Source organism: Salvia hispanica, chromosome 6 (genome assembly GCF_023119035.1).
Source record: "Salvia hispanica cultivar TCC Black 2014 chromosome 6, UniMelb_Shisp_WGS_1.0, whole genome shotgun sequence".
Taxonomy (NCBI): Eukaryota; Viridiplantae; Streptophyta; class Magnoliopsida; order Lamiales; family Lamiaceae; genus Salvia; species Salvia hispanica.
This window is the reverse complement of record NC_062970.1, coordinates 1,794,959-1,821,495: the sequence shown is the minus strand read 5'-3', so window position 1 is coordinate 1,821,495 and position 26,537 is coordinate 1,794,959. Positions and strand designations below refer to the sequence as shown.

Sequence of the window (26,537 nt, the reverse complement as noted above, 5' to 3'; positions counted from 1 at the left end):
TGAATCCACAATATTCATAGTAATATATAGTATCGAAACCCAGAAATCTTGATACAGTTTCACAAATTTTTAACGTTGTTTGTATTATAAATAACATGGCACGAAAAATGCAATGATCTTAAACTTCAACAGCCGATCGTTTATTTAAAACAACACTACATACAGCAGGACAAAAATAAATTGAACGATAAAATTGCCGTACGTACTAAAAAAAACTCTCAATGAAATTATCAAAAAACAAGAATATTAGGTGACAGTAATCAATCCAACAAAAACGATGCCATAACAACATTAGCAAATAATTCAAAATAACTCAAATTCTAAACCAAGCATTGGGTTCGAATCTATACTTCGACCTCAACTTCAGCCGGTGCCAAAGCTGGGCGGAATGCTTCTTCTTCCTTTGGAGGATGAATGATGACAATATCCGGAAGAGGGGTAACGGGGCCAAGCTTTCCCTTGGGATCCCAATCAAGCATGATCTTCACCTTGATACCAAGAACTCCCTAAGCAGATGGAATAACACAAGGTGAGAGGGAAAAGATGGAATACGGACAATATGATCGAGTAAAAAAACAAAACTCACCTGTCTGAGAAGAACGTGTCTGACAGCAGAGTCGATGTATTCTTTAACTGGTTGACCAGAAGAAATCATGTATCCATCCTTGAACTTCATGGACTTGGCACGCTGAGCCCTAAGTTTCCCACTAACAATAACCTATGAACCACGCATGTGAATTAAATTAATCTAACGTGGAGCAAGAATAGAGTAGAATAAGTGGAAGTTCAACACAAAATAGCTTACCTCGCAACCCTTTGCCCCGTTCTCCATAACAAATCTCAGAACACCATAGCACGCCCTGAGAAACAAGATATTCAAGTTAGGGACAAATTGGATTTTAATGAAAATGAACACTACTTGACAGCGGTTATCTCAAATTAACACTCAAATATCCAAAAGATACCGAACAAACATACTTCTTTAAACTATAAAAATATCCTAATTTAATTAATCAGTAATCGTGTGCCTACTCCATGTTACAACATGAGCATGGCGTGCTTCATGGTTATAAAGGCATAGAGAAGAAAATTCATCTAGTCATCATCCGACACAAAAAATGGTATTGACAAACCAAAATTGCTTTTAGGATGACATAATATCAAGAGCCAGTCCCATTTCTGATGTTATATAATAGAAACATACAATGCAGTTTCAGCTAACAAATAGTATACTATTAACCAGAGTCAGAAATTTAACACTGCATATAATCTAATTTTCAATTCCTACAGACGTTACACAGAACTAGATAAGATAATTATATGCCTCACTTCACATACAGTAAAACCTTTAGTGTTTGGAAATAGAACTACTTATAACATTCAAGTGTTTGAAAATAAACTCTTTAAAAGACCTAATTGCTAAATTCCTAAAAATATTGAACAAAGCTAGACCAGATACAATCATGTGCCTCCTCCGTGATTACAACATGATGATAGTACATTTCATGAAAATAATTGCACAAGGAAGACAATTTCTCTAGTCATCATCCGACACAAAAATTGGTACAAAACCACCAAAATTGCTTTGAAGAAGACATGTAAGTATTTACGTAGTTGCACACAGTAATCATCTTGAAAAAAATCCGAGATGTAAACCTACATGAATGTAACATGACCAAAGGGAAGTATTTATAACATTCTGTGTGATTAAACTCTGTAAATGATTTATTTTTCTTTCCTATGGACACTGAACAGAGCTAGATCAGACACAATCATGTGCCTTCTCCATAGATACAACATGAAGATGTTATATCTCATGATGATAATTGCACAGAGAAGACAATTTATCTAGTCATCATCCGACACAAAAATTGGTACCTAAACACCAAAATTGCTTTGAAGATGACATGAAAGTTTTACTCATTCACACATTAATCAATCAATAAACGAGGTACAACTCTATAAACAATACTTTTCAATATAAACAATATAAAGCAAAAGGATTTAACTAATTACCGTCTAACAGCAAGGCCACCGAGGAGTTTGTAGCGAAGGGATTCGGCCTGAGCAATGGCGCAAAGACCTCTGTTGTTCACCTTCTCAGCATACAACTCCACGCTGTTCTCCGGAAACTTAAACCTCTTCTGCACCACTGAGGTAAGCTCCCTAATCCTCCTCCCCTTCTCTCCTGTTGTAATCAAGCAACGTTAATACTTTAATACAATCAACATCTCAAAAAACGTGAACTATATTTTCAAATTGATCAGCAAATCGAAAAAACTGACAACAAAATTCAAAATTAACACAACGCATCAAGTTACCACCACCAACAAATCAAAGAAACTAAACGAAAAACAGCATATTTTTTTTAAATTGATCAGCAAATCGAAAAAGCCGTCGATAAATACTATGAAAAAAATCAAAATCAATGCAACGAGTCAAAAGAGAGCGATACTAACCGAGAACGTTTTGGGTGCGGGTGGCTCGGATGATGATCTCAGTCCTCATTGGAGTAACCCTAACCTCGACGCCGGAGTATCCGTCCTCCGCCAGCTCACGAGTGAGCACCTCGTTCAACTCCGCGAAGAACACTCCATCGGCCACAAACTGCGCACATTCAATGAATCAGATAGAATTAAACACCAATTACACACACGAATTTTGGAATTAAGGAATTAATGATGCAATACCTTTCGCTTCTTGCTCATCTGAGTCGCCGCCATGTTTACGTTGCAGAAGAGCGGATCTGAGGAATCGCCGTGCGACGGTGAGAATGTGCTCTAAATTGAGATTAGGGTTTTGGAGTCTCTGGAAGGCTTTATATTATTGTTTTGATACTAATGGGCTTCATTTGGGTTTTTAAATTATTGGTTAAAATTGGCCCAATCAAGTTGTTGGCATCAAATTTTTTCACACTTGCAAACAAATAATTTTTGTATTTATAAAAGCGACTAGCATTTTTAAGACTATAGAAAATGGCCTGATTTTTTTTTATAAAAATTGTTAAAATACTTTACTTTATTCGGAAGCTTCAAATATCGGTAAAAAAATCATAAAGTTTAAATTTGTTGTTTTGTTTAAACTTTAAAAAATGTTAAACAAAACTTTAAAATATTAGTGATATGAGTATCACGTATAAGTGATCGATTTTTTTCATAATGGGATAGTATTTGAGAACAAATTCAAACTTAACGATATGGTACTAATTTTTAAATTGCCAAAAATTGTGGAATATAGTCGAATTTGATAGCTTAATGGGTCTTCTACACTTTGTGTTTGGTTAACAAATAACCTTTCTATCCCGGCCACGGAACAAAAAAAAACCTTTCTAAAATACATCCAATGTAGATCAGAAAAATTGGAGTAAATTTGCGTGATTGTTGAACATTACATTTCACCAAAGTTCGGGTGATTAGATTGAGTTTGGGGACTAATATAATTCAATGGAAAAATAAGTTTTTTTTTTGTTCACACGTGAGTATTCGGTTTTACGTTCACTTTTGATCGTTACTAGTTCTTTGATTTTCTATGAAAACGGAATCGAAAAATTAACCTTTTCAAAATTGATAAGTAAATCATAACTAAAAATTTAAAATCCAATCGAAAATTTGATCTTTCCCAAATCAATAATCAAATCAAATTATCTTCCCTTCTATTATAGATGATCAATTTAATCGTACCAAAATAGACGATATCGTGCCATTCTATAATATGTAGTGGATAGTTTATGAAAATCATAAGCTCTTTCCAAAGAGTAACAGTTTTAATCTATCAACAAACAAGAGGAGTAATACATCTCATCTCAAAAAAAAAAAAAAAAAAAAAAAAAAAAAAAAAAAAAAAAAAAGAAAAAAAAAAAAAAGCTTCAGCCCCGCTTGACCGGGTCAAAGTTGGCGACGCCGACGACCGCCCCGACGATTGCAAAGACCACGACGCCGCCGGCGACGATGCTGAGCAGGAAGTTCTTGAGCGAGGGGGAGCCTCCGCTGGCCGCCTCCGCCGCGTCGGGGACGACCATGGAGGCGGTCAGCGCGGCGGCAGTCAATCCAGCCGCGGCCTTCTCATTGAACGAATTGTGAGAAGCCTTGATCACTACAATTCTCGCGGCGGCGGCAGCCTTAGACTTCGGCGGCCTCAGCAGCGTGACGCCCTTGACGAAGGCGTCGGAGGAGGGCGGCCGAATCGTGGCGGCGCGGGGCAGCGGCAGCGCCATTGACAAGGCCATTTGATTGTGTTTGTGTGAAGGTGCGAAGTGAGAGAGAGTGTTTTGACTTTTGATGGTGTCTGAGTTGAAAAAAAGATCTAAGGAGAGTGGGAGAATCGATGGTATCCGACGTGGCGAATTTTTTATTTGCCTGTCGTGGATAACGTTATCCCCTCACCTTTTGCCACTATTTTCTTCATAAATATTCCCTCCGTCTTGTCATAGTTGAGGCAAAACTTTTTGGCGCGAAGTTTTAGAAAAGAATATTGAGTGGTTTAAATAAATAGATAAAAAGTAGGAGAGAGAAAAAAGTAGAGAGAATAAAGTAATAAAGTGAATAAAGTAGAGAGAGAAAAATAAGAGAGAGTAAAGTAAGAAACAGAAAAAGGTTACCATATATAGAAATGACTCAACTATGAAGAAACTTCTCGAAATGGAAAAATGACTCAACTATGAAGAAACAGAGAGAGTAATTGATATTTGTTTTACTGGTTGTGTTATGATTGAACCAATAATCGAGATTCAGTTAACACATTTGGGTTGTCAATATGTGTGTTGTTCTCTCTTGATAGCTCAGTTCAGCCTTCAATGGTACTTTTTTTTACGAAGATTACAAAGTATATCAATATGTGGTGAGCTAGTCTTGTATTGATTAGTCATCAAATTGGCATCGACAAAAAAAAATTATACTATAAAGAGCAACAACTCACCAATGAGGCACAAAGTAAAACACACAGAGCGACACCTTTGCTACAAAATAAACTAAACAAAACCACATCAAAGTAGACATGCATACGAGGAAAGTAAGAATAACATCAAGAAAGAAGACAATTATAAGAGCATCCCCATCCGTGCTCTTAGCTAAGAGCACGGAGGTGGGCCCGGACCCACTTTTATTCCTTGTCCTTAGCTAAGAGCACAACACCCACATCCGTGCTCTTAGCTAAAGGACAAGCTCAAGGGTCCCACCATTCTATTATTCAATTTAAATACTCCAATTATTAAAAACATTTCTACATTATAAAAATACATTATAAAATAAAAATTACATAATTAAAATCCTAAAAAATACAAATTACATAATTAAAATACTAAAAATAAAAATACATAATTAAAATAAAAAATACATAATTAAAATCCTACAAATTAAAAATTACAAACGTGGAAGACTATTCTTGTTGCTTTCCTCGATCCGGGTTCGGGTGCCCACCCAACCTGAGGGCGTTTAGGTCGTGCACCGGAGTAGGGACGGTAGCCACCCGAGCTTGCGGAACCTTAGGTTTGAGGAGGGGCCGTAAATTGGGTTTCCGGACTATATCCGGCCTCGGAGTTGAACCAATCGTGGTTCCAACCGCGATTGCCGGAGGGGTGATCGCCGGAGCCGGACATTGTGTAGTGTGGTGGGAATTTAGATGATAGAGTAAGAGGAAAAAGATGAGAGAATGTAGATGATGATAGTATAGATAATAGATGAGAATGTGATTTTTTTGTGTTGGAGTGGGGGTATTTATAGATGAAAATGTGAATTTTGGGGAAAAAAAAATTGAAAAATTAATTATAAGTGGGTAGAAAACGGATATATTTTTTTTGGGAAGTGGGAAAATATTTTTTTTATTTAAAAACATTTTTTAAAATAAATTTCGAATTTAAAAAAAAAAAAAATGAAAATTGCCAACGTGCGTTGAGCACCGCTGCGGATGCTCTAAGCTCCATATTGCATCGTAGACGGAAGATGAGAGAACATATATGAATTTCCAATGTCATCACATTCAATTTTTCTATCTTGTGTCGTTCACCCTTTAGTTTGAACACCAAGTCCGGACCCAACTACAAATACATACCAAGACATCTCAAATCCCAATTGGGATTGAAGTAATGAAATATTCTAAATTGACCACATGTTAATGTAGAACATGGATGTCCAAATCTTATTATCGAACTTCCTAAATGGAGCATTAGTCCAATACAGTGAGCATGCTTCTGCTTAAATGTTCCACTACTCACACGAAATATACCAAAGTTTAGACGAAACATTACAATTGAAAAAAAGTTGCTCAACTTTGTGTTGGTTCTCCTTGCAAAAGGTGCATTGATCATCAATAATCCTAGTCATGCTTAGCTTGGAAAAAAAAACCTGTTTAGTGTTGAGTTGTTCTTGAGTCAAAAAAAACTTGAACTTGTGTTCGGAGTACGATGAGATTCCTCTGACCCATTCGCTCATCCAAGTTCGTATATATTGACCCATCAAAAAACTTGAACTTTTGTTTGGAGTGCGATGAGATTCCTCCGGCCCATTCGCTCATCCAAGTTCATATATATTGACCCCTAAAAAAAATTGAAAGCAAAAGGCAGAACAAAAATTAAGCACTCTCCCATACTAAACCCAAAGAAAACCAAAGAAAACAAAATTCGAAGAAAATAGCATTCACCTTAGTAGCATCTCACAAGATGTATGGCTTCTTCGTTCCGGCAAATAATTGGTTTTGCCATGTCGATTATAACAAACGATACTTTCCGAAGGTTGGCTCTTACTCGTATATCTTAATTAAACAATTTGTTTTTATCTCAGCCCAAATTTATACTATAAGCATTTCGATTTTTTCACATGTTAAGAATACAATAGTGGCACACAAGAAATATATACTCTAAATAATTTGCCTTGAGGAAGGGAGTACATGAGATTGAGGAGGGTGGTTCAGTCATTTTAGTAACGGATAAGGCTTAAAGATGAATATTGACAAATAATTTGGAAACAAGCAAACAAAGCAGTAATCTGGAAACAAGCAAACAAATGGCCCAGTTTTAAATAATCTGCTAACTTATCCATTATTTGTTTTTTACCATTATAAAATGGAAAGAGAACTATAGCTAGAACTCTGGTTCACTCATCTGAATCTTACACTATTTGGAAATGAAATATATAAATACAGATATAATAGAAAAGGTTTATTTGTCAACATTCTGGTTTCTTAAGCATACAAATTTCCACACTAAATTGCATATTTGATTGCACCATATAACTTGCAAGAGGCTTCAAATGGCCAATTACAACATATTGCTAACATATTGCTACCCTCAGACAGCAACATCACACCAACTATCACACACACACACAGTTTCAGTTGTGACAATCACACTATTATTAAATAATCACAATCAGGTGAGATTCTCCTATCATTAGTTTCTTCAAATACTCAATCAACTTCATAAGAAACCTCTCCTCTTTTTCTTCTCTCCAAAGAAAACCATGGCAGACCCTCAAAGCTCCTCTACAACACCACCCCCGCCTCCGCTAATAAGGTCGAACTCCGAGATGCTCTACTACGGCCTCGTTGTCGTCGCGACAGCGGTTATCGTGCTCGTGCTCTACAACATCGTCATCGTGAGATGGTGCGCGGATCAAAGGCCGCCGCAGAGAATCAGGCACAGACGGCCGCGCCAGGCTGCGACGTGGAGGATCACCGACTCTCCCGCGATCTCGGTCGCTAGCTTCAAGTACGAGGGCGGTGGAAAGGGGCAAGATGGTGGTGGTGGCGGTGGTGGTGATTCTGAGTGTGCAGTTTGCCTATCAGTGTTTGAACAAGGTGAAGAAATAAAACAGCTGCCTAACTGTAAGCATTACTTTCATGCTCCTTGTATTGATATGTGGCTCTACTCCCACATGGACTGCCCTCTTTGCCGTTCGCCGGTGGAGCCGTTGCCGCTCCACCGCCCGGTAGCCGCGGGGGAGGAGACGGAGCATTCCCGGGAAGTGTTGCTAGGCCCGGGCTCATTAGTATAGAAGCCTTTCTAGTTTTCAGTTGTTAGACAAGGTAATGTAACAAAGAAAATATGTAGCATTCAATATCTGTAAATTGGCAACAACAATGAAGAAAATTATACAGTAACTAAATTATTGCAATATTATTGAAGCAAAGCTGTACCAGAACATGTATTTCAAGATCTTCATAAAAGTTACACAAAGCCAAATAGGATTGTTTGGTCTCAACAGACAAATTTTATGTTACAAGTCGGTTACGTCTCTACATCCTCCTCAGATTGTCTAACCTCGCCTGGAGGTCGCTGTCGATCCCACCATCATCAGTTCCTGTAGTAGCCTCTGCTTGTGGGACCTTATTCTTTGCAGCTGGGGCAGCTACTGCCGCGGAAGGTGCATTAACAAGCTGCATTAAGGGGAGACCGAGGCTCGTCATGAGAACAGAAATGTTAAATGTTCATAAAGTGCAGAAAGAAACGATAGAGCTGTACCTCGTTATTAATGTCAATGCCAATCTCATCAAGAACCTGGCTCACCAACTCTTCGGTCTCTTCCTCCTCCTCATCTCCTTCCAAGGCATCATCAATGGCGTCTGCCATCACTTCGCTTGTTAGTTCCATCTTCTCGTTTTGCCTCTCAAATTCTTGCATGATTTTCTGCAGTGATGGCAGGTTCATCTGCCTGTTCATTTGCCCCATGGCCTTAGTAACACCTTTCATTGCCTCCCCCATTGCTTGTGTAGATTTTAATGTCTAAAAGGGAATAAGGAGGAAAAGAGAGAGAGTGAGATTCAGAAATCACGCATACTACTGTAGAGAGTGGAAAACAATATTCCACGAAGGACCACACAGGGAGAAAAAGCTGGTAAAAATAAACCAAAATGAAATGTGGAAAAAATTTAAGTGGTTAAGAAGTTGAACCGCCAAAACAATAGTAAATTGATAACTTCAAAAAAACTATGATTTGCAGAATATCATGCAGATGTATAGCAGAATCTGTAAGGGGTGATTTTGAGGGAACCAAAAGAGATACAGCTAAATAGCAGAAACCGGAGGAGGTAAAGTTAGCAGAAATTGAAAGGATTTGTAGTTATATTCTATCCTTTGACCATGTATTGAACAGGGATGGCGACTACACGACTAAGCAGGATCATATCTCTTGTAGCAATTTACTACTTGTCAAACTAAAGTCCAGACACAGAATGTGAACTAGAGTAGAGACTTAATGTATATACCTGGATTCTGAGAGATACACCTTGAAGTTGAGATTTCAGCTTATAGAACTTTTCGATCTGATGTCTTGTCCTGATAAGATCTTTGGCCATCACCTTGACAGCTCCCTGCAACAAATATACTAGTAATCAAACAAGGACTTAAGTAATTGGACTCCCCACAGCTTTTATTTGGATTGTGAAGCAGTACCAAGCATCAATACACATATAATGCCAATGAAACATTTGAATAATTGTCTAAAAATTTAGATTTTTAAGCAGAAGAGATTAAAATGGAGGAGGTCTAATGAAGGGTCTAATTTGAGAGGTTGCCAATCATTTACAATTGAGGGAAACAAAACACATACTGTATTCAACAATAGATAGTAAATCAATAACTTTTTTAGTGTATATCAAGTGCTTGAGATGTGCTGATAATTTTAATGCAAATAATCTGCATCCCACCAGAATTTAGCTTACGTACTGTACAGCATAAAAAAAAATTAAAAAATGATGCCTACATGACATATTCAGATTTCAGCAAGCAGATTTTTGTGTTGGGAGGGGGGCAGGGGGTCAACGGAATCATGAAATAATATTGAACTCTTCATTCATAACGTTATTAGGAAGTAGGAAGTTAGATTTATTAAGACCTTGGGGAATAATAGATTTCCAATTCCGATTGCCATATTCATTAAAAGCGCAATGATTTTTCCAGCCAGATGTCCTAGTACTTAAAGATTGGAATGTGATAATCTCGATACATACGTAAGCTTATACTTTATCACAGACCATTTGCAATTATAAAAAGGGCATAAAAAGAGGAACTACCCCTAGCTGATGCATATAAAATATGAAAAGTGAACATACCATCTGTCCTTGCTTGGCGCTTTTCTTTATCTCCGCAATAAGTTTCTTTTCTTGTGTTTGTAAACCTTGCCTCTCCCTCTCTATTTCTCGAATCGACTTATCAAGCATTCTCTTATTCTCCCGCAGAAGTTCTGCAAGACATAAAACATAAGTAGAAAGCTATATAACACAAGGAAAAGGCAGCATGTATTCCTAAACTAATTACCATATAATTTTCTCACATCATTGCATCAACACAGAACAGAAACACTACTCTCCAATTTCACAAATCAACCAATAACACTGTATTTACCTTGAAGAGAGCAATTTATACAATTAATGAACCCTAATCAATTCATCAACTCAATGGAGAATTCTATCCCCAACCCAATATCATTGAAATCAAAGTAGCTAAACTCACACAATTCTGACATTCTAATTAAAATTAATTTGTCAAAATGATGCCAAACCGTAACTTCAAGGCATGTTACAATTACTTGATGAATCCTAAGATATACTATAGGAAACATGACTCATCATCTCACTTATCATCAACAAATCACAACTCTAACCAGGATTGGATACACATCGATTAGCTTACATATTCGCGAGTGATCAACAATTTATCAACTTCATTCATCTCTTATCCAATATCATCATTAATAGTTCAAAGCTAATCGAAGCCCCAAATTCTATCAACAAACAGAATCCTCTCATGATCAACATCGTGACGTCAGCTCAGATCTCAATAATTCAGAAAAATTGAGAAACCGTAAACCCTTAATCACAAATCCTAATTCAAAATAGGCGTAAACAAACCTGCGGGAGTCTTCCGCTTCCCGAAAAGGAAACTCATGATCGATCGATTTGATTCCGGCGAAAACTAGAAATCGGATCGGAGGTGGGAGAAGACTTCTTTCTGCAATCGGAGATGGAAAATCCCAAAATTATACGAAGAAGAGTTGCAGAAAGAAGAGGGTTTTGAATGATGATCAAACAACGCGGAGCCGAATAAGAATGTTAGGACTTATACACGCACAATATTATCAACGCGGCTAAGAATCGTCGCTTTTGCGCTTTATCTTATCAAAGTGGAGTTGTTACATATTTAATCCGGAAGTAATTAAATTAAGATTTGCAAAACTGAATTTCAATCATTTTCTCAATTTATTTAAATATTTTAATTTTATATGGCTGGCCTATTGTCATTGGAGATACTAGTAATAACTTGTTGAATGATTTGCTCATCATGTTGAGGAAGTTATAAAATTCATTGGTGGTTAGTACAATTTCACCTAAATTCATAATTACATATGACTGATTTTAAAATTTTGAGACAAATAAGAGTTTAACAAAAATTCATGAATTTTTTATTTAATTTTATTTGAATTAACTTCAAAAATTAAAAATTCCGGATCAATCAAAACTTTTTTTGTAAGTTAAAAATGTTCGATTGAAATTTGGACTAGTTGTGTAGAACCAGAGATTCCGTAGAATCGAATTATATTCAATAGATACTTTTTATTTAAATATTATAACCTACATTTATTAATTTAAAAAATTATTTTAGATTTTTTTTTTTGTAACTGTTGGATTTTTGGAATTCTTAATTCGATTCGAAGTTTGCTATATAAATTTGATTTTCAATGTTTTATATCAGTTCGAATTGATATTTTTATCCACAAATTGGATTTGTTTGAATAAGAAAGCTACTTTATTTTGGGCCGTATTTTAAATGGGCCCTTTATTTGGGAATGTATGTTTAATGTTAAAGCCCGGTCCAATAAAGACTTGCTTTGGGCTGTCGATCATTTTTGTGAGAAGGAACCTTGTTTTTTACAGAATAAATTTTAATGTTTTGATATAAGTTTTTCTCATATATAAAAAAATAAAAAATAAATGAACAGCCCATGTTTTAAAGGGGTTAATCTCATCTACAAGAGATGAGTAATCTTGCAATAGTTTTGTTTTAAAGGTGTCAATCTCATACTAGAAATTAGTAATCTCACAATAGTTTCAAAAGCAAAAATAGTGAATTACACAGGAATTAGCTGTAGTGCATTTGTGGTTGAATTTTGACTTAATAAATGAGTAGAAATTTAAATATTGGCTTTGTCCAACACATTGATAACACATAGCTGACAAGATGAATAATAGGTTTGGTCCCTTGAATCTGCCGACAACTCTATCTAACACATTCACATAAGTAATTCTATTTTATAGTACTATTAAATGTAAAAAGTAATTACCTCAAACAAATGTAAAAGGCGTACAACTCCTTTAGGAGTACTTTTTTTTTAATGGGACATGATGCAAGGACTTGTATGAATAATCATGTATCATACACAAAACGCAAAATTATTCCTTGAATTTTCTCAAAAAACCAATCTTTTGATAATTTTAGCTTTTTTAAAAAAAACTAATAATTCATGTGGAGTCTACTCCCTCCGTCCCCCATTAGGAGTGAACAAATGAAAATTAGTAGTAACTCTTATTCGGGGACGAAGGGAGTACTTAGCAAGATAAATAATTATGTCATATACTCTATTAACTCTTGTAGATGACACATGCAAGTTTTAATTTACAATTAATAAAGTTAGAAACATATGGTAAAAAGGTTGTTGAAATAGTGATTGTTAAAAGTGAGACTTATATTAATAATAATAGTATTTGTTTATTAATTGTCAATTCTAGATCAGTGCATGAGCGGTAAATAAAATGATAATAGTACATATAACTATATATCACTAATGTGTTGTAAAAAATATCCTAAAATAAAAATAAACTGATTTTGATGAATAAATTAAAATGGAAAAGATAATCATTTTTTTGGGGTGGAGGAAGATTATACAATTAGTAAATCACATTTAAACATACTTTTTAGTTTTTACTTGCCTAACTAGACAATGTGATCATACCATAAGATATGATTCCTAAGCTAGAAACCCTATCTATTACAAAACCAGACAATTATTTCTATTTCTTTAAACTCACGATTTGACTTGTAATTGTTTTCTTTTTTTTCCTGTTCACTTTAATACTTTTTTAAACGAAGATTAACCAATAATTAAGGTGATAATAGGTTAGTTAGATTCCCACACTCACCAGACAAAAACGTTATCATCTATCATTGACAAATTTGACAAAATATATTGAAAATAGCTATACTTTTCGTTGGTGCAACAGAACAGAAGTCAATTAATAAGCCAAATGGGAAAAAATTTGCTAACAAAAAATTTACTAGAAATACAAGGGTGATACATGCATTGTTGGAGCTTCAATTGTTACACCACATTTCAAGAATTCACATGCATAGAATATTAATTTCACTAAGATCTATATAGGTTTGAGTCTGACACGCTTGATTTTTCAAATGTGTATTCATTGATTGTCATTGTTTGTTATTTGAATGTATTTATGAATGCTTGTTTACTTAGGATATCTACATACTAAAAATTGTTTTTAAATTCAAAATATGTAGTGTGATAAATATTTGATAGTACAATTTTAAGCTAAAATTATGCTATATAAGTTTGAAAAGTTTGCAAAGAATAGTTGAAAAATCTTGAGCTTTTTGTGAGTGCAAAAGGAAAAGTGGGATTGCATGTGACATATTTTGACTTGTGAGATTCCAAATGGGGCCTATTTCAATGCCACTAACTATATTCTGTTATCAATCAAAATTTTATTTCCTCTGTTGCTCACTAACAAACATATCTTAAACATACAAAATTCCATCATATTTCATTGTTAAAATAGGGTGTAATTAATTAATCAAATCTAACTCCATCACTAATTTTTATTTTTTGTTCACTTTTATTGGCAATTATTAGCGATGCTACGATTGTGTTGGATTTCAAGTGGATGAATATGGCATTTCTTTTTGATTTTAATGTATATGTTATATCTTGAGATGAATTTGTTTACTATTTATGTTAGGCTCATGGGGAGAAGGGTGGAATATGGGAGATTGCATTATTTTCTCATGTCAGAGCACCAAATATAAACATAAGTATATCTGTATATGTCAATATTTGGTTCATCACCTAATTTGACTCTTTTAAGATATGCAACAATTATCTTTTTGTGAGTCCCTTTTTTTATTACTGTATCATAATGCTATCGCGTTGATATTTTTAATACACTGCGTTGATGAATTAACAAAGTTAGCAATATAACCACCCCGTATGATTTTATATCTCATCTTTTTATTGCGAGTCCACATGTCAACTTATTACTGCACCATACATATAAAATTAATAAATTCACTATATAACATGCTGAATTTTTAAAACAAAACCAAACAAAAACCGGCAATTTCAAGATTCAAAGTTAAAATAAATCTAGTATGTTTTTTGAATTTAATAAATTGTACATCAAATTCAGTAAATTTATAAATTCCATAGAATAACAAAAATAGAACTCACAACGAGTCCTTGTCATGTACACATGCATAAATATTCTTCCTCGAATGCTTAAACTCCCTCGATCACTTTATGTTTCATACATGTGTGTTTCTTTGAAAATACCTTAGTTCAAAATAATTTATAGTAGACAACATCATGCAATTTCACTTTACTAGAATGACTTTTGCTCTCCCTCAAAAGATGTAACCTTTTTCAACTTGTCCGAAAGTACAAATATACAATTGCAATCCAAGCTCATAAACTATATAAAATCAATAATATTAATTACTGTAGACACACATGTATTAGATGATGATACACCTTTGAAATCTAAGCCCACACTTCTCACATCCCTCAAAAGCAAATCATTTTATCTTCATTTCAAAGATACAAGAGACTCCTCTTCCATCATTGCAATTTTCACATTCACCTTCTCCTTTCACAATCTCTTTATGTTTTCCTCTATGATCATAGCTCTCCTACTGAAAACGACTGCTATATATTCTCCCAGTGCGCAATTAATTGTCATACTTTGACCCGACTCGAATTTTGAAAAATATACAAAAAAGGACTATGTCGAATAAATTAGTTGAATATGTGTCTTCATTTTATAATAAAATCTAAATGAAGGGGTTAGTGAAACGTGAAGTACTTACATAGTAGATGAGATATTTATTTATTCACATATAGACATATGGATAGAGATAGTATATATTTGATCGTTAAAGAGTGATGTGAAGTTCAATCGTTTCAGTCATAGTCAATCAAACTTTGAGAAAAATAAATGGGCTTATTCACATTTAAATCTCTAAAATTTTGATAAATTTAGATTTTGTATACAAATTATATACATATAAAATCCATACTATACTATACTAAACTATTGATTTGTTATTTTTTTGAAACCAACATAACGTTAATTTGGCTAAAATGAAATCAAATTAAATCAATACTCTAAACAATTAGCGTGCAAATTTGACATGTAAAGTCAAAATATGTTGAAAATTAAGAAATTTACTTACAAACACCTCATAAAAAGCATGCTAAAATACTCTTGAAAACTAGAAATTTCCATTGATACAATACTACACAACGAAGCCACTAGCAATGGCGCGATTGATCTTAACATCCGTGGTTCCGTACACGGGGAGCTCTTCGTCGTAAGCTCCGATGTTTTCGAGCTCGAAAAGATCGGAGCTCGCGTCGGAGTACCTCCGCTCATTTTCATACACTAAAATGCTCTCCATATTCTTTTTAATAAACCGGCTCCCCACGCCCCCGCTGTCGAGAACCGGGTTGAACCGGACCGACCGTTTCGACTTACTCGCATTCCGGTTCGCTGCCATCAGGCACGATCTCGACATCGCTGATGATGACGATGATGCAATTGCGTCCTTCATCGATCTCGATTTCCTCACCGATTGATGATGATGATGATGATGATCCTTTTTCGCATTTCGGGAGCTGAAGATGGAGTTTAGGAAATTGGCGATTCGGGCGCCCGGGGAGACCGGCTGGTTCGGTTTTTTCGTCGATTTGGTCCGGTTGAACCGGTTGAACCGGTCCGGTTTTTTGGGGGTGGCGGAGGAGGAGTCGGTTTCGGATGAGGTGAAGATGCAGCTGGAATTGGAATTGGAATTGGAATCGGATGAATTGGTGGGGAAATGCCTTGATTTTGTGGCAGGGGTGTGGTTGTGCATCCATTTTTCGACCATGATGGCGCGGCGGAGGCTTTGGATCTCGTCGTCGACGTGGGAGGAGGGGTTGCGGCGGAGGGGGGAGGGGGATTGGGGGTCGTCGATGGAGTGGTAGATGGCGTCGAGGAGGGAGGAGGAGAAGGAGGGGGTTTTGCGGCGGTGGTGTCGCTCGCCTGCGGCCATTTGATTGTTATTTGTTTCAATATGATTATGAATCTAGATCTGTTAAATTTTTATTTTTTTTTGGTGTGGAGTGTTTGAAGGGAGAAAAGCCAAATGGCACGGCTTGGATGTTGGGTAGAAATAATGGGAGAGATGTGACTGTAGTTGATGGGGAGTGAGGATATATATATAGAGAAGAAGAGAGGGGGATTGGTTTAAACAAAGTAGAGCACGCGTGCGTGTAGAGACTGTGACAGAGTGGCCATGAACACCAAGCTAGCTAGTGTACCTCTATTCTCATTTTGTACTACCTCTAATTCTTTTTATTGTCGAAAAGTAAGGTGAAACTGAGGGAAAACAAAGATGGTTGTTTGAAAGATTAAATTAATAGTAGTACTGATTTTTATGTTATTTGGTGGACTAAATTATTTCATAGATTATTCTTATTGGACCTTTGATCACCTGCTATGGTTTGGGTATTTCTTAAATAAATAAAAAAAAATCCATGAGACTAAATAACTGGAAATATCAATTTACCAGAATTAATGGATAAAATTGCATGTTCCGGTTCCAGAACCGTGGCCACCTCTAGTGGAGACCAGACCTAGATTTAAAAAGGCATGAGCCGAGGAAATGGATTGTTTTGACAACCGAGCAAGAAATAAAGACAGAGCCATGTAATATTTCCTAATAGGGCTAATTAACCAAAGGGCCAGAGTGGATTAATCAGTTCTCATATAGGAAAACCACGTGTTGGTTGCTGTTTTCGAGTACGGACATCCAACATTTTTTTCCTGAAAACTACACTGATCAAGAATGTGACTGTTAATTATTTGTTGCTAATTACAATAATGTTGGACGTATTAATATTAATGAAAGGGACAAAGCACAGAATTAATTATTTAAGAACAATATCATTATGCAGCATGAGCTCGTGTCTCTGCTCTTTACCCTGTTATTTTATTAATATCCAATAAAATACGTGTATTCACTAAATTTGCTTCATTTTTTTCTCTTTTTTACCTATTATTCTATTATAGGAGTTGAGAAAAGAATGTTATGAATTTATGATGTACGCAAACATCAGAGACAATATAATCCGCCAGAAATTGGGCCTTTTTTGTCTTATATGACCCAATAGTTTTTGAGCTTTATTTGCTCTGAATTTCGACTACCCAATTCAAAGTAGATATTTTAGTTACTTATGTAATGAGTCTTATATAATTAAATTAGCACATAAGAAAATTACAACAAATTAAGTTGATTGAAGGTAACAAACACATTGTTATAATTGGGAGTCCTTCCACATATATAGCCGTTGCTTATATTCACTTTCCACTAATTATGGACAAAGACAAAGTTGTTGCATCTGAACTTACTCCTCATTTAGTTAATTAACCATAATATACCACAATTTCATATAATAAAAAACAGGCATATATAGAAAAGAGACAAAAAAATGGAAAAGTTGTTGTAAGGTTCATCACTTACACATAATAACTAAACTTGGATTCTCATACCAACACTTCTTCTTTTCATCAGAACTTCTTCTATCAGAAAAAAATGAAGCCTCTCTCCTGAATCCAAAATCACAAGTACTGTTTATGTATCCTCCCCCGATTCTCCTCCCACCACATTTTCGCGTGTATCTCCCCGAATTTATCACGGCTGAAACGACAAGTCCAAGTTCATCAAACCATGCCCGAAAAAACAATGCACAATTCAACGCTGATAATAATTACACTGACCTGAATCTAACGCGTCTGAGTTCCCTTTTCCCATCGGGCAGGGCCCTGATGGTGATATACACCCCGGGCTCGTCCTGCTCGACCCACTCGGTCTCCAGATCGCTGGCATTGCTCATCGAGCTAGTCCTCATTGATGAGGAGGCTTCTGTCTTGGCGCCACTGATGCTCGAGAGCTTGGGAGTTGATTCATAGTTAGGGATTGAGTGTGTGGAGGTTAGGTCTAAGGAGTCTGTGGAGTATCCCTTTGTTGTCCCGGTTGGTCGGAGGAATGCACGAGGGGGAGGCTCTCGGCCTAGTGGTGGCGTCACGGGGCTGCTGTCCATCTTCGAGCTGGTGTCATCCTCAGAGATTGGTGTTGTTGGAAGAGGGCAGCCTTGGAGGTTTAGCCTCTGGACATTGTAGAGTTCTAGAACCTTCTCGGAGTTCTCAGCCCACCACCTTTGTGCTTGCCATTGGTTGAACATGTCTCGGCTGGTGAGAGTTGAAACAAACCGAAGTTTCGATCAATACGGTTATGTTAGGGTGCGTTTGGTACTATGGAATTGTAAACTTCGATTTAGAATACTCCGGAAAACTTCGATTTAGAATCCAATGTTTGGTACCATACAGATATTTTGAAATTACAATTCAATTCAAATTCAAAATCATTTCAAATAATTTTAAAATGAGGTATCCACACACATTGCGCGCACACACTATAGAAAACTCTCCACACATACACACAAACGACATCACACACGATTTACTCCACACACATCACATACACTAGCACACTCAACTCAAAATATGTAGAAAAAAATTAATATGGTCACATAATGTATATAAATGAATTTTAAAAAAAATTCAATCAAAAGTCATCGTGAAATGGTGATTTAATGATAACATAAGTTTGCTGGTGTAAGACTAAAACACGTGATTGCATATCCAAATAATCAAAGCACAATTGCTATGCGGGTAAAAGGTAACTTGTGGAGTATTATTTTTCATCTCTTAAAAAAGTTAAAAAAATAAAAAAATAAAAAAAATAAAAAATAAAAAGTGTTCAAAGGTGTTTAATTATTCCTCATTGAGTGTAGCTAATCATGGAGAGCCACTAAATTGGACCCTATGTGTGAGTACGTCAATGTGGGGTAGTTTATTAAGTGGTGCATAGTTGAAAAATGAAGATTGGCATTTGGAACAACATATACATGCTTTATTGACTTTAGCTTAAAGGGAATCCAACAATTTCACAGATAGAAGAAAAGAAAATTGGTAATCGACATATGCATAAAAATTAAATATTTTTAAGGACATGGATCGTGTGTCACTAAGCATTTTTTAGGACCAAGATTCGTTAAAACCACAATCACAATTCACAAAGCATTGACTAGAGAAATAGTTGTCACAAGGTGACAAATTCAAAAGCAAAGGCGTGATGAGGATATAAAGCAATGACACTCCCCGACAAGCCCAACAACAATTAGCAAAAGGCTTCCCAACATAATCAAACACACAGCCCCACCAATGTTGTTTTAATGAGTTCTTGCCCAAGGAATTTCTACTTCTTCTTTTCTCATGGCTTTTCAACTAGGATTAGGGATTTCTACTTCCTCTTTTCTCATGGCTTTTCAAATAGGATTAGGGATGTCCGGTTCAAGTCGGACCAATGGTTAAAATAGGAACTGGACCGGAGTCATCTCCCACGGTCTGAACCATCAGATCGATCCCACTGGTCCGGTTCTAGAATATTAAAAATGTAAACCGTTAGTTCTATCCTAAAATCAAAAAAATCTTGGAAATTTGTTGAAAAAACAAAAAGGGAGGTTTTGAATTAGATTTCGGTTCAAAATCGGATACTGCCATTTCCTTCGTCAGGCTGGTTACGATTTCAATTTTTTTAAATCGGAACTGCCGACTCTTTAAACGGAGACATCCCATTGATGATGGCCATTATCACCCTCTAAACCGCCATATCGATTCTATAGCGCCGGTTCCTAACTAGTTGGAACGGTAATTGATGATTTTGTCCCAAATGGGTAAGAAGAAAAAAAAAATTGTTGAAAAAACGGAAAACATGCAGTTTTGAACTGTATTCCGGTTCAAAAACCAGAAATCGCCATTTCCTTTATCAGGTTGGTTACAATTTCAATTTTTTTTTTAAATCGGAACCGCCGATTCTTAAAATGGAGGCATCCCAATCGATATATATGGGTATGGCCAGAAAATTTTGAAATTGCATAATATGGCCCTAGATTCCCTTAAACTATAAGCCACCACAGAATTTTACGTTGCACAAGTTATCTCAGTATCTATTTGCATTATTATACAAGTACTTATGAATATATGCATTTTGACTTTTTGAGGCACACTATATTACCATATATGTCTACTCTCTCTCCCCAAACCCATTAAAATCAGACACCTTTCTTCGCTTCAAAGGCTTAATTCTTGAATGATGAATCTAACTGAGATTGACACTACTCATGTAAGAAACGTCGAGATGAATAGTAGATGATTACAGTAAAAATTACTCAACCTCTCCCATCCTAATACCTACTTTCTACAAATAATTCGACATGACAAATGATTAAACGCCAGAAAAAAGTTAGCAAGAAAAATCTTCCCAAGCATGCAACTTTTTTCCCTAATGGTCGTAAAGCACTCTAAGAAAATCGAGTCCGACAAGCTATATGCAGCACCTATGAATCCTTAAATGATGGCAATTTAACTATTCCAATCATGACAAATTATAGCCTCCACTACATCATAATTTAAATTATTACCTCTTGTCGATCCTTTTTTTAATAAAATTCAAATTCCCCGCTTATTTTCTTAATAATAAAACGCCACCAATAATGTGTGACACATATTCCTAATGAATTTTTTTGGGCATCAACTAAGAATTATTTTTCTTCATTAATTTATCCTTTTGTGACTCTAGGCCTAAGACTAAGTGGCTATAGAATTTTTTTTTGTTAGTGGTTGGCACATTTATAGCCACTCTATTCTAAACGAGAATAAAAAATCATCAAATCAATCTATGTTATACAATTGTTAGATAAAGATTTTCAAAAAAGCAAAGTTGGTACATTTATAGGCCGGCATTTATCTCTTATTTTAATCCAATTACCTAAGTCTCAATATTAAATTGTCTCGAAATTATGTAAGGTTGAATTAAATCAAACATTAATATTGTCACGGAGAAGGGCAAAACTCGTAAATCAACACTAATTTTACGTGCCATAATATATTGTATTTTAATATATGGTTAATCACAATAGTTAATTATTTATATTCGGAATTAGTCTATTGAGACCCGTTAAGTAAGACTAATTTTACGTGGTAAATTTATAAAATTGAGAAATTAAAAAACTTGAAATTACGAAATGACGAAAATAGGTACCTGAACCGAATGCGCTTGAGGTCATTCCCGCCACGTGGCAGGGACAGAAAGGTAATTAAAACACCGGGCTCCACCTGAGCGACCCACTCCTTGGGCTCATTCTCCTCAACGAAAACGATCGGATCAATCCGGCGGCCGCTCGCCGACGCCGGCGTCCCCTCGCCGCTCGAAATCCCCTTCAGCCTCGCCTCCAGCTCCCTCCGCCCCGAGCTCGAGCTCCCCGTCCGCCTGTACGACCACCGGAACTTCTCCTGCGCCGCCGCCAGGTCCATCGGCTCTCCGCCGCCGCCGATCGCCCCGGGCGCCGCGGCGGACTGGTTCGCGCACGGCGCGCAGTGGCGGTACGCGCCCGACGCCTTCAGCGCCATGTCCTTGATCTGCGATCGGACGATTTCCGATCACGAAATCGGCAGCAATCGAGCGAATTGAATTGAATCGAATCAGTGTGACTAAAATTGAATTGACCTACCTGAGAGGAGAGCGATTTGATCGCGTGTTTCGAATTAGCCGCGCCGGAGTCGGAATTCAGCTTTCCAGACGGCGGATTCCGGTGATCGATCGACGGCGATTCGTCGCTCGATTGCTTCGAACGTGCTATGCATGTGAGCATTTTCGTTTCCCCCAAAATCCCCTGCACCTTCAAAAGCTTAACATCAATATATATATATTGCGATATATATATATATACAGAGAGAGGGAGAGAGAGATCACCAAAAAGGAGAAGTGAAGTAGGAAATGGTGTGAGTGAGTTTTAACTTTAAAGTTTAAACACAAAAATATATACATATGAGGTATATATATAGTTTAATTATTTGAAGGCTAAGAAAGATGATTAAAGCCAGATATTGTTAATTAAATACAGATCTACTAATTAGTCTAATTTCATCTTTACTTAAAAAGCTAGAGTTTTCAGTTAGATTTGAATTTTAAATTCGAACTTTAAGTCATTTTCTGTTGTATCTTTTTTAAATTAAGGATAAAAATAATAGTAGTAAATATATCCTTAATTAATCGAATTTTATCTAGAGTGCATGTATTCCTACTAAGCATGTGTGTGGAGTAGAGTTTCTATATTTTAAAAAATTAAAATATTCAAATTCTAATTTGATTATTAATCAGCTATACAATTTTGGACTAAAGACTGAATATTAAAGTGGGAAACATAAAATATTGTTGTATTCAGTAACCCTAACTGTGTAACGTATTCATGATGTTCGTGATTCCATATGGAGTATAACATACATGCAGTACGAACGACTAATAGATTCACCAACACATTATGATGTGGATGCATGGAGAAATAAACTGTCACGGGATAGCTATAAAGAATATGTACTAATGCTAACGGAATACGCGAACGTGGCTGCACCCGACGGGGGCTAGTCGAGTTGCTATCGATTGTCAAAAACTCGAAATAGACCCTTTCTATTTATATATACTACTCGGCCCTTGTTTATATTTTTATGTGAATCACTTTCTTCACTCATAATATAATTTTTCATCATACTACCATTACTTTGACATTGTGGCCATTTCTCCATTATAGTCCAACTACTATATATCAAAATCTATGTTAAAATGATTGAAGTGTTTTTGTCGTCTGATAAAAAAAATGACATATCGAAGGTAATATGTCGAATAAAAAGTTTTTTTTTTGTTTGTTTTTGAGTCTATATCAGTACATATAAAATTAATGATATAAACTAAACATAAAATTTAAAGTCTAAAGATCCGAATAATATTCAAATTACATAATACAGTCCTATAAAATTAATTTTAATTAGATAATCTTTAAAGTTTCAAAATTGATTATTCAGTTTAACTTTATAGTCTTCAAACTCTTAACTAACTATCAAAAACTATATTATTAAAAATTAGAATTTAATATGATTTGGTAGTTTAGAATTTTATAATAGGAACAAAATGTCATTTAAATCCAAAACTTTTGATTAGCTTCTTGTCAATCCTCTAACTTTCAAAATCATCAAATCAAAATATAACTTTCGTATATTTCTCAATTATCTCATACAACTAATATTTTAATAAAAAATTTCATTTAAATTATAATTTTTAATAAACTTCTGGATAAATTAACACTGTTCTATATTTTTATAGTCACTTAAATTATACGGAATAATTGAGAAATATACAAAAGTTATAGCAATTTAATTCACTAACTTTATTGAAAGTTATAAGATGACCAAAAATTATGATTTACATAATAATTTTCTCTTACAATAAATATAAAATCTTTTCATCGAAAAATTTATCAGTTTGGTATGTAAATAAGAGCTTGTACGAAATACTAAAATTATCACAAATTAATGGCCCAAACAGAAAAATCGAAATATATATAAGTTTGGTATGTAAATAAGAGCTTGTACGAAATACTAAAATTATCACAAATGGTCCAAACAGAAAATAAACAGCCCGTTCAGTTAATCATTACTCCATTAGCCAAGACTATTGAAATAGATAAATTACTTAAATAGATTAGTCCATTCATTTCATTATCTTTTACATGGAGTATAACTTTCTTTTATTATTACTATTATTCAACTTCACATATTATCTCTTAATCTCTCAAATTTCATCTTCGGCTATGTTTGACTATGTCAAAATTAATGCACTTTTTATAATTATGAAAGAGACCACAGATACAGAGAATTGTAGATGAACTATTGTGTAGAATAATCTTGGATTTTAAAAACGTGAGAAGATGATATGAATATCTTGGACACTAAAAGCTTATTACCAAAAAGGTTGGAGCATTAAGACTCCCAAATCTTCCATATTAATTTGAATTAAAATCCATGATCCCCTAAAACACATGCATATATAGAGAGAGCAAAGATGAGATTAGCATACTAGACATATCGATCGAGACGATCGCAATGACTCGGAAGAAAGTGAAGCTCGCGTTCATCAGCAACGACTCGGCTCGTAAGGCGACGTTCAAGAAGAGGAAGAAGGGTTTGATGAAGAAGGTGACACACATAGGAAGATCTCTAGGCTTAAGCCCCTATCAAACATGTTTTTTTTTTTCCTTTCATAATTAATTTTTTGAAATTTATATCAATTTTATGTATACATTTTTTTATAAAAACCACTATTAATGAGCTAAAATAGTTGTACATGATTATAATTTATTTATTTTTTCTAAAAGATTTTCCTATCAATGATGATTTTTGTGTCTGCTCCTGATTAAGTGATTATTGTTTAAATAATTTATTTAAAAAAAAACGCCCGAGCCAGTGATGATTTTTGAGTCCGCTCCTGATTAGGTGATTATAGTTTTTTAGGCCATATTAGTGATGATTGTGTGTCTGCTTCTGATTAGGTGATTATAATTTAAATATTTTTTTAAATAGCACCTATCGATGATTTCTGTGTCTGTTCCTGATTAAATGATTATAGTTTAAATATTTTTTTTTAAAAAAAAACACTCCGATCAGTAATAATTTCTGGGTCCGTTCCTGATTAGGTGATTATAGATTAAATTTGTTTAGGTCATATTCTTGATGATTTATGTGTCCGCTTCTGATTAGGTGATTACTATAATTTAAATATTTTTCTGTGTCCGCCCCTGACTACATCAATTTAGGTGAGCGAGCTGAGCACGCTGTGCGGGATAGAGTCGTGCGCGATCGTGTACAGCCCGTACGAGTCGCAGCCGGACGTGTGGCCGGACGCGCGGGGGGCGGGGCGCGTGGTGGCGCAGTTCAAGCGGATGCCGGAGATGGAGCAGAGCAAGAAGATGGTGAACCAGGAGTCGTTCATCCGCGGCCGCATCGCGAAGGCGGCCGAGCAGCTGAAGAAGCTCCGCAAGGAGAATCGGGAGAAGGAGGTGACGCACCTCATGTACCACTGCCTCACGGGCAAGGGCGGCCTCCACGGCCTCGGCCTGCCCGACCTAAACGACGTCGCTTGGATGCTCGATTACAACCTCAAGGAGATTTACAAGCGGATCGAGGCGATCGGGAAGGATCGCGCGGCGCCGGCTGCGGCTGCGGCGGCGCCGGAGGAGAGGACGCAGCAGCAGCAGATGTTTGCGGAGTGGATGGGGAATCCCGGCGGCGATCAGCAGATCGGAGGGGAGGAGATGATTGTGCCGTTTAACGATGGTGGAAATCAGGGTGTTTCTCTTTGGTCTAATGCATTCTTCTCTTGAGGTTTTTTTCTTTTTTTTGAATTATGAATAATAGAAATTTGTGTGTTTTCAAATTTGGGTTTAATTACTACGAAAATATGGAGATTTTTTCTCGAGATGATATATTGTTCGATTGACGATTATGTCAAGATTATTTGCACTATATGGTAACGGTTTGTTATTTGGATTAGACGTGTAATCTGTCCATATTCGGACCCGTGTATATGATGTCGGAAGGTCTTGACTTTGAAACATACGTATAGTATGGATGGCTAATAATGCGAGAAGCTAATGTGAATGCACGGATAAATAAATTGTTATGAGATTGAAATAAATAACATCCCGAATATACCAACCATTTTTATTAAAATTCATATTAGAATGATTTAAGTGATAGGTAGTGCGATAAAAACAATAAATAAGTTACGGGTAATATATATACTGTGTTTTTGGATGTAAGAGCAATTTTTATGTATTTATAATTATGCTTAATGATTCTATATTTAATAGTACTAAATAAACATATTCAAAAGTTAAAAATATAAAACACGTGCCTAAACATAAAGTTTAAGGTCTAAAAATTCAAATCAGTTCAAGATTACGTAACATAAAATCACAGATAAATTATTCAACAATAGCATCGTAGAATTGAATCACATATACTTGAACAATATTCTTATTTTATATCGATAATCTTTGAAGCATCAGTTGGATCGTTCAGTTTGAGTTAATAGTCTTCAAACTCATCACTGTCTATTAAAAAATTATACTAATATTTAATTGTATAATATAAATTGATAATTTTAAACTCAATATTAAAATACTATTTTACCACCAAGATATTCATGCAAGTGTAAATAATAATATTTCAATTGGGCCAAAGGAAAAATAATGAGCCTGTTCAATAAATCAGTATTAATATTAGCCCAAGACTGAAGAATATAGACTCACATTAATTAAATAGACTAG

At 35.5% G+C, this 26,537-nt stretch overlaps 7 protein-coding genes across 7 annotated transcripts; 2 read left to right on the top strand and 5 right to left on the bottom strand.

Moving 5' to 3' along the window:
• Window positions 1-203: 203 nt before the first annotated feature.
• LOC125193636 (40S ribosomal protein S3-3) lies at window positions 204-2,816 on the bottom strand. The gene is made up of 6 exons (XM_048091470.1): window positions 2,691-2,816; window positions 2,460-2,607; window positions 2,017-2,188; window positions 806-860; window positions 587-718; window positions 204-506 (listed from the first exon to the last, which is right to left on the bottom strand). Exons 1-6 carry the CDS (start codon window positions 2,721-2,723, stop codon window positions 345-347), a joined length of 702 nt encoding a protein of 233 aa, XP_047947427.1. The 5' UTR covers window positions 2,724-2,816; the 3' UTR covers window positions 204-344.
• Window positions 2,817-3,677: 861 nt separating this feature from the next.
• Window positions 3,678-4,289, bottom strand: LOC125196793. The gene has a single exon (XM_048095419.1). The coding sequence runs from the start codon at window positions 4,223-4,225 to the stop codon at window positions 3,866-3,868; it is 360 nt and encodes a 119-aa protein (XP_047951376.1). The 5' UTR covers window positions 4,226-4,289; the 3' UTR covers window positions 3,678-3,865.
• A 2,925-nt stretch (window positions 4,290-7,214) lies between these two features.
• Window positions 7,215-8,105, top strand: LOC125195815 (RING-H2 finger protein ATL52-like). The gene has a single exon (XM_048094061.1). The coding sequence runs from the start codon at window positions 7,452-7,454 to the stop codon at window positions 7,983-7,985; it is 534 nt and encodes a 177-aa protein (XP_047950018.1). The 5' UTR covers window positions 7,215-7,451; the 3' UTR covers window positions 7,986-8,105.
• LOC125195814 (vacuolar protein sorting-associated protein 2 homolog 1) lies at window positions 8,081-11,059 on the bottom strand. Its single transcript, XM_048094059.1, has 5 exons — window positions 10,840-11,059; window positions 10,042-10,172; window positions 9,196-9,300; window positions 8,453-8,713; window positions 8,081-8,367 (listed from the first exon to the last, which is right to left on the bottom strand). The coding sequence occupies exons 1-5, from the start codon at window positions 10,874-10,876 to the stop codon at window positions 8,227-8,229; spliced, it is 675 nt and encodes a 224-aa protein (XP_047950016.1). The 5' UTR covers window positions 10,877-11,059; the 3' UTR covers window positions 8,081-8,226.
• Window positions 11,060-15,458: 4,399 nt separating this feature from the next.
• LOC125197310 (protein BIG GRAIN 1-like A) lies at window positions 15,459-16,433 on the bottom strand. Its single transcript, XM_048096042.1, has one exon. It carries the CDS (start codon window positions 16,304-16,306, stop codon window positions 15,512-15,514), a length of 795 nt encoding a protein of 264 aa, XP_047951999.1. The 5' UTR covers window positions 16,307-16,433; the 3' UTR covers window positions 15,459-15,511.
• A 1,249-nt stretch (window positions 16,434-17,682) lies between these two features.
• Window positions 17,683-22,177, bottom strand: LOC125192922 (protein Brevis radix-like 4). Its single transcript, XM_048090599.1, has 5 exons — window positions 22,130-22,177; window positions 21,888-22,049; window positions 21,419-21,795; window positions 18,034-18,504; window positions 17,683-17,953 (listed from the first exon to the last, which is right to left on the bottom strand). Exons 2-5 carry the CDS (start codon window positions 22,026-22,028, stop codon window positions 17,875-17,877), a joined length of 1,068 nt encoding a protein of 355 aa, XP_047946556.1. The 5' UTR covers window positions 22,029-22,049; window positions 22,130-22,177; the 3' UTR covers window positions 17,683-17,874.
• A 2,135-nt stretch (window positions 22,178-24,312) lies between these two features.
• On the top strand, window positions 24,313-25,610 carry LOC125192153 (agamous-like MADS-box protein AGL80). The gene is made up of 2 exons (XM_048089627.1): window positions 24,313-24,405; window positions 25,023-25,610. The coding sequence occupies exons 1-2, from the start codon at window positions 24,313-24,315 to the stop codon at window positions 25,587-25,589; spliced, it is 660 nt and encodes a 219-aa protein (XP_047945584.1). The 3' UTR covers window positions 25,590-25,610.
• The last annotated feature ends 927 nt before the right edge of the window (window positions 25,611-26,537 follow it).

Bases quoted from the DNA above. Each gene is read 5' to 3' on its own strand.
- LOC125193636 (XM_048091470.1), bottom strand. From the start codon at position 2,723: ATGGCGGCGACTCAGATGAGCAAGAAGCGAAAG. The intron at 2,608-2,690 runs GTATTGCATCAT...GAATGTGCGCAG, and splicing joins AGATGAGCAAGAAGCGAAAG to TTTGTGGCCGATGGAGTGTT. The intron at 719-805 runs GTAAGCTATTTT...CGTGGTTCATAG, and splicing joins ACGGGGCAAAGGGTTGCGAG to GTTATTGTTAGTGGGAAACT.
- LOC125196793 (XM_048095419.1), bottom strand. From the start codon at position 4,225: ATGGCCTTGTCAATGGCGCTGCCGCTGCCCCGCGCCGCCACGATTCGG.
- LOC125195815 (XM_048094061.1), top strand. From the start codon at position 7,452: ATGGCAGACCCTCAAAGCTCCTCTACAACACCACCCCCGCCTCCGCTA.
- LOC125195814 (XM_048094059.1), bottom strand. From the start codon at position 10,876: ATGAGTTTCCTTTTCGGGAAGCGGAAGACTCCCGCAG. The intron at 9,301-10,041 runs GTATGTTCACTT...TATTTGTTGCAG, and splicing joins GCGCCAAGCAAGGACAGATG to GGAGCTGTCAAGGTGATGGC. The intron at 8,368-8,452 runs GTACAGCTCTAT...CCCTTAATGCAG, and splicing joins GCATTGACATTAATAACGAG to CTTGTTAATGCACCTTCCGC.
- LOC125197310 (XM_048096042.1), bottom strand. From the start codon at position 16,306: ATGGCCGCAGGCGAGCGACACCACCGCCGCAAAACCCCCTCCTTCTCC.
- LOC125192922 (XM_048090599.1), bottom strand. From the start codon at position 22,028: ATGCTCACATGCATAGCACGTTCGAAGCAATCGAGCGACGAATCGCCG. The intron at 21,796-21,887 runs GTAGGTCAATTC...GTCCGATCGCAG, and splicing joins TCAAATCGCTCTCCTCTCAG to ATCAAGGACATGGCGCTGAA. The intron at 18,505-21,418 runs GTACCTATTTTC...AACTCTCACCAG, and splicing joins CTCAAGCGCATTCGGTTCAG to CCGAGACATGTTCAACCAAT.
- LOC125192153 (XM_048089627.1), top strand. From the start codon at position 24,313: ATGACTCGGAAGAAAGTGAAGCTCGCGTTCATCAGCAACGACTCGGCT. The intron at 24,406-25,022 runs GTGACACACATA...ACATCAATTTAG, and splicing joins AGAAGGGTTTGATGAAGAAG to GTGAGCGAGCTGAGCACGCT.